The sequence below is a fragment of the Anguilla rostrata genome, chromosome 16, assembly GCF_018555375.3.
Source record: "Anguilla rostrata isolate EN2019 chromosome 16, ASM1855537v3, whole genome shotgun sequence".
Lineage (NCBI taxonomy): Eukaryota > Metazoa > Chordata > Actinopteri > Anguilliformes > Anguillidae > Anguilla > Anguilla rostrata.
Window position 1 is genome coordinate 35,206,112 of NC_057948.1, and position 6,651 is coordinate 35,212,762.

Consider the following 6,651-nt stretch of genomic DNA (forward strand, 5'->3'; position numbering starts at 1 on the left):
GGGACCTGTTTCCTAGGCCGTCCGGGTCCTGAAGAGCAGCCGGAGTTTGACCATCACCGTGCTGACGGGAGCGGTGGGTACAGAGCACTGCTAATCTCACCGCATAGAGTTTCATCTGAATGATGGCACATCCTTCTGTACAGTGTCCCTATCAGTACAATAAATGCATATTTTTTTAGGGAAAACATTTTTGTTTTTTAAATGACCTCCAACATATTATTTTGCATTCGTTTTATTGTATTCATGATATTTACCTCATTTTCCATCAAATTTGAATGGATTTTCTGATGTTTTCAAAGGTACCAATGGCTTCAATTAGGGTTTAGGGCTCAAACTAGGGTTCAGCTAGGGTTAGGGTTAGGGTTAGGAAAACGGTAAGTCTGAGGGTTGAAGCAAGTTTACGGTTGTGTTCAGCAGCTTGGTTAGAACATGGGTTTGTTAATGATTTTGAATGAACCAAAAAATTTATCTCGTAGCATGTGTTCCTATGACCATACAAAATGTGTAATAAATATTTTTTTATGGAAAAAAATTTTGTTTTTTAAATTACCTCCAACATATTATTTTGCATTCGTTTTATTGTATTCATTATATTTACCTCATTTTCCATCCATTTTAAATGCGCTTTCTGATGTTTTCAAAGGTACCAATAGTGAAAGTGAAGAAGCTAATGCTAGTGCGATAGTAAAGAAGCTAATGCTAGTGCGTTAGTAAAGAAGCTAATGCTAGTGCGTTAGTAAAGAAGCTAATTCTAGTGCGTTAGTAAAGATGCTAATGCTAGTGCGAGAGTAAAGAAGCTAATGCTAGTGCGATAGTAAAGAAGCTAATTCTAGTGCGTTAGTAAAGATGCTAATCCTAGTGCGTTAGTAAAGAAGCTAATGCTAGTGCGATAGTAAAGAAGCTAATTCTAGTGCGTTAGTAAAGATGCTAATGCTAGTGCGAGAGTAAAGAAGCTAATGCTAGTGCGATAGTAAAGAAGCTAATTCTAGTGCGTTAGTAAAGATGCTAATGCTAGTGTGTTAGTAAAGAAGCTAATGCTAGTGCGATAGTAAAGAAATTAATGCTAGTGCGTTAGTAACTAAGCTAATGCTAGTGTGTTAGTAAAGAAGCTAATGCTAGTGCATTAGTAAAGAAACTAATTCTAGTGCGATAGTAAAGAAGCTAATGCTAGTGTGTTAGTAAAGAAGTTAATGCTAGTGCGTTAGTAAAGAAACTAATTCTAGTGCGTTAGTAAAGATGCTAATGCTAGTGTGATAGTAAAAAAACTAATGTTAGTGCGATAGTAAAAAAACTAATGCTAGTGCGATAGTAAAAAAACTAATGCTAGTGCGATAGTAAAGAAACTAATGCTAGTGCGTTAGTAAAGAAACTAATGCTAGTGCAATAGTTAAGAAGCTAATGCTAGTGCGATAGTAAAAAACTAATGCTAGTGCGTTAGTAAAGAAGCTAATGCTAGTGCGATAGTAAAGAAGCTAATGCTAATGCGTTAGTAAAGAAGCTAATGCTAGTGCGATAGTAAAGAAACTAATGCTAGTGCGTTAGTAAAGAACCTATGCTAGTGCGTTAGTAAAGAAGCTAATGCTAGTGCGATAGTTAAGAAGCTAATGCTAGTGCGTTAGTAAAGAAACTAATTCTAGTGCGTTAGTAAAGAAGCTAATGCTAGTGTGTTAGTAAAGAAGTTAATGCTAGTGCGTTAGTAAAGAAGCTAATGCTAGTGCGTTAGTAAAGAAACTAATGCTAGTGCGATAGTAAAGAAGCTAATGCTAGTGCAGGTGAGTGGTTGTCAGGACTGGTGAACAGGTGCTGGGGCGTGGCATGGGGGCAGTCTGACTCCTCTATCTGGGCCCCCCCCAGGGCAGGGAGCTGTTTATGACGGACGAGGAGCGCCTGGCCGTGGAGGCGAGGCGGGAGCTGGACAGGCAGGAGCTGATGCACCAGAAGAGGGTGGCGCTGGAGACCAACAAGATCCACAAAGAGCAGCAGGAGTTGGAGCGACAGTGAGTGTCCCAGCATGCACCACTGCACGAGAGGGAGGGAGGGAGGTAGAGGGGGGAGAGGGAGAGACAGAGTGTGTGTGTGTGTGTGTCAGAGAGAGAAAGAGAGAGTGTGTGTGTGTGTATGTATGAGAGAGAGTGAAAGAAACGACAGACAATTGAGAGGGTAAGAGAGAGTCCGAGATACTTGACTTTGAGGTAACAAATATCTTTGAAAATAATTAAATAGAGATTGAAATGAAAGACAAGAAGGTTACCTTTATCTGTCCACACACTGCACAGCATCAGAGAAACAGACCGGCAGACAGACAGACACACAGTAATGACATGATTGTTGAAGATGGACAGACAGACAGGCACAGACAGAGAGACAGACAGACAGGCACAGTCCGACAGACAGACAGACAGACAGACAGGCAGTAATGACATGATTGCTGAACACATCCTTTGGTACTGTATTCCTTGTATTGCGTAGACATCTTAGGAAGATCTGTTGCGTTTTGGTCTGAAAGCGGATGAGCAGAAGACGATGGTGTCCATGGCGACCTTCTGAAATGTAAATCCAACCGAGACAGGCTTTGTTGATGCTCGTCACGCAAGAAGCCCGGTCGCCAAGTCTGGCTTTGTTACCGGAGCTCGATTACAGGAGCAAACATTTTAAGAGCTTTCCAGGGACTGTGAGTAAAGCTCTGGGCCATTATGGCACAAGACATTCATCCTTAATGGCCTTAGATGACACACTGCAGCATATGCTGTTTGTATTTATTGACCTTCAGTTTGCTGGTTTTCCAATAAAATCCCGCCGTACAGTCGCGTCCAAGGCCCTGCTCGCTGCCGTCAGCCATCTGCTGGGAGAATCTGTCACTGAGTTTCCTGCCCAGCATCATATCAAAAGCTCCTCTGGAGACCTGGCTGGAAAAAAAGTATTAAAAATGATTTTTTGACATAATACGCATGTCTTGGATGAAAACACTTCCAAAAATATTATTTTACTTTCATTCTAGGTGTCACTTGTAGTGCAGGTTTCAGCATAGTGGCATATATGTTTCTTGAGAGTAAGACCGGAAACTCATATCCCCTACAGTGGACAAAAAATGAATTGATGGGTTTTAGGTGGATATGTGAGTGGAAATCTGTGATTGGAGTGAGTGAGTGAGTGAGTGAGTAAGTGAGAAAGAAAGAGAGAGAGAGCTGCATGCAGTATCTCTGAGTAATGTACAGATCGCAGTCAGACCTGCTGATGGCTGTTTGACTGTCCTCGCGCTGACCGCTAACTGCTAACTGCGCTAATTTATGCTGCGCTGGTGCTGAAGTTCCCGGTTCTGAGCGAACGCTTCTCTCTCTCGCGCGCGCGCGCACGCAGGAGGAAGATGGAGATTTCTCAGAAGACGGTGGAGGTGGAGGAGCGGTACCGGAGGGAGATGGAGAAGTACGTTGCGTTTCCTCCGAGCCCGTTCTCCCGGTCGTTTCTATCGGCCTTCTGAAAGCTTGTGCGTTAGCGCGGGTCGCGCACCTGCTTCGTCTGCAGAAAGAAAAAAAGCAGTGCGCAAGCAGGTGTGCTTCCTTGAATCTTTTTCAGACTTTAAAACGAGAAGCGATAGGTGGAGTCACAGGGGTATGGAGGAGATCTCACTTCATCCTTACCTTACTGTATTCACCTGTGAGAGGACTAGCCCAATGCTATGGCCGTACCCAATCGTATTCACATAGAGCTAACCCAACACTACAACCTTGCCGTACTGTATTCACATAGAGCTAGCCCAATGCTACATCCATAGCTTACCATAGCAGTGTGTCTGAACGGTTCCTGTGTTTGTGTGACGTAATGATGTGATGTTTGTAGGATCGAGGCTGCGGAGCGGAAACACAATCGGGAGTGGGAGGAGGACTGGGGGGCCAGGGAATCGCCCAGGAGCCCCTCCCCCATGCCAGCTCCTTCCAAAGCGGACAGCCCACCCCCTTCGCCCCCGAAATCCAAAAGCTCAGGTAACAGAATTTTCCCTTCACCCCCAAAATTCAAGAGCTCAGGTAACACAGAAACCCCAGAAAACTGAACGATTGGGGTACGGCTGAAAGCCTGTGCTTGTGCAAGATCTTTATAATGCTTTCTGTGTCAGTCAGACCATGTGAGCCCCTAACACGTCATCTCTGTTTAACACCAAGGCCTGGGCAGCATCTCTCCTTCTGTACTGAACCAGAACTAAGTCCAGTTGTTTTCAAGCGTTTCTTCGAGTGCTTTTGCAAGTGTTTATTTCAGAAGCACAGTTTCCTGAGTCCAGCTGTTACAATTTGTGTCTGTGAGCGGAAATTTTTAAAAAAAACTGTTGCAAAACCACTTCAAAGGAAAAGAAAAGAGTCACGGGGCAGTCTTGGCTGAATGCAGGCCTGTACGGCTGCCCTGGGGTCTGGTCCTTCATGGTAATGTTGTGCTTCCTTGGAAGAGGCCCCTTAGGGGAAGAGTCCTCTCCATGGTCTCACGGCATGGCTGACGGCGTCTGTTCATCTCCTTTCTGTGTCCTCTCCGTGTGCTGTGTGTGTGCTGTGTGTGTGCTGTCTGTGTGCTGTGTGTGTGCTGTCCATGTGCTCTGCGTGTGCTCTGCGTGTGCTATGCGTGTGCTCTGCATGTGCTCTCTGTGCTGTTCGCGTGGCATGTCACGTCTTCTACAGACAACGCAGGGCCCGCCTGGCAGTCAGGGATCGATGAGGAAGAGGAAGATGAAGAGGAAGATGATGAAGATGATGAAGGGAAAGGGAAAGTGAGTGAGTCCGCTCTGCCCGGAGCGGCAGGGCCCAGGTTTAGCTTTATTCTGACAACCAAAGACTCTTCCCACCTCTTATTTCCATCAATCCATCAGTCGCCAGAACATCAGAACATAAGAGTGCACACTGATGAAAACAGGCCATTCATCTCGTCTAGAACACAAAAACATAAGAATACACACTGATGAAAACAGGCCGTTCAGCTCGTCTAGAACATAAAAACATAAGAATACACACTGATGAGCACCAGCCGTTCAGCCCATCGAGGCCCATTATTTACTTACTGACTAAAGAGTGTCCTGCAGTGTGTCGAGCCTGGTCTTCAGCACTGCAAACGTCTCTGCCTCTACTACATGACATTGCAAACGTCTCTACCTCTACTACATGACACTGCAAACTGTTCCACACATTGACAACTCTGTAGAAAATGCCCCCTGAGGTCTGAGCGCAATATTTAGTGTCCTCTTGCCAAGCCTGAGGATTAAGAATCTTAAGAGCCTTAATTAAGTTACTTAATTAAGTGACTTAATTATTTCCTGGTAGCGTTTACCTTTTGTACCAGGAGCCAATTGAATTGCCCTCTTCGTTTTTTAAAATTATTTTTGTTTCATACCTTTTACAAAGAAACTGGACTTCCTTATGGCAATTTTTTAGGTGGAATAGAAAAACTAATATACAGTAAAAATGGATTTTGAAAAAGGGTGAAATCGTCTCAAGGGGAACAAGCGGAACTCCTATAAAATACTGAAAAGCAGAAAAGAACAGCTCACAGTCGTATTGGTGAGAAAGCTTTTGTTCTGACAGAAATATGGTTTTAAATTTCACCCAGTACTACAACTCCTCGTCTTCTCACTCACCTCCCGTGTGGTTTGCTGTGTGTCTCATTTTATGCTTTCAATTTCAGTTTTTTTGTTTTTTTCCTGTTTTGTTTATACACAGACATTTTCTGTGGAGTGGGTAGGCCAGAATCACACCCCGGGTTTGTTTCCGTCCCTTCCGTAGCCTGGTGTTTCGGCTGCACAGTGACTCAGCGATTTATTGTGTTTCTCTAGCGTTTGGCTGGTTTTACCGATATGAGGGGAAACTGCCTACGCTGAGAAAGGTACAGAGTGTGCGGTCTGTTTGTGAGGATGCTGTGATGCCGTGTTTATGACTTTTTTATGCCCTTGTCTGTGTTTATCTCTAGAAAACTTTTTTTAAATAAGACTCTATCCGGAGCTAACCTTGAAAAACCCTCAGGCGCTGCTCTCCCTTTCCTGAAACAAACTTTTAGAAAAAAAAATCCCTATCAGACTTTCTGGAGAAAACTGAAAAACTTATCTAGCAGTGCGTCGAGCCTGGACTTGAACACCGCAGACGTCTCTACCTCTGGTGCATTGACAGAAATGCTCCCTGATTCCTGAGCACAATATTTAGTGCCCTCTTGCCAAGCCTGAGGGTTCAGAATCTTAAGAACCTTAATTAAGTGACTTCATTATTTCCTTGTAACTTTTAACTTTTTTACCAGGAGCCAATTGATTTGCCCTCTTTGTTTTTTAAAATATTTTTGTTTCTAAATTTTTCCCCTTTTCCCGAAACAAACTTTTAAAACCCCCCCGGGCAGACCCCCTCTTTTCTGAAGCAAACTTCCTCCGTGACACTCTTTTTTCAGTTTCCTGAGCTGTGGACTCGGACTTTGGGTTCACCCCAAAAATTTTCCCCCTTTTAAAATTTTAAAATAATAAAATTCATGCAGTTTTTTTTTCCCAAAAAGCAACTTGCCAAAGAACTGTTTAAACTTCTGTTTTTGGAAGAAATATAATTTCAAAAATTTTGGGGAAAAAAGTTGACTGAAAACAGATGAGTGGTAATTGTGGGGTTTCTGTGAGTGTTTTTGCAGAAGACTTTTTGGGGGAAA

At 43.5% G+C, this 6,651-nt stretch overlaps 2 protein-coding genes across 2 annotated transcripts in view; one reads left to right on the forward strand and one right to left on the reverse strand.

Annotated features, from left to right (window-relative positions):
- Positions 1–5,912, forward strand: part of LOC135242647 (uncharacterized) — a 6,808-nt gene extending 896 nt beyond the window's left edge. Inside the window, exons 4-8 of the mRNA XM_064313801.1 lie at positions 17–73; positions 1,855–1,997; positions 3,358–3,423; positions 3,838–3,980; positions 4,662–5,912. Coding sequence (XP_064169871.1) covers positions 17–73; positions 1,855–1,997; positions 3,358–3,423; positions 3,838–3,980; positions 4,662–4,939 — 687 coding nt within the window. The 3' untranslated portion in view covers positions 4,940–5,912. The remainder of the gene's footprint in view (positions 1–16; positions 74–1,854; positions 1,998–3,357; positions 3,424–3,837; positions 3,981–4,661) is intronic.
- LOC135242646 (oxysterol-binding protein-related protein 5-like) overlaps positions 1–6,651 on the reverse strand; it is an 89,671-nt gene that overhangs the window by 48,505 nt on the left and 34,515 nt on the right. The window lies entirely within an intron of this gene.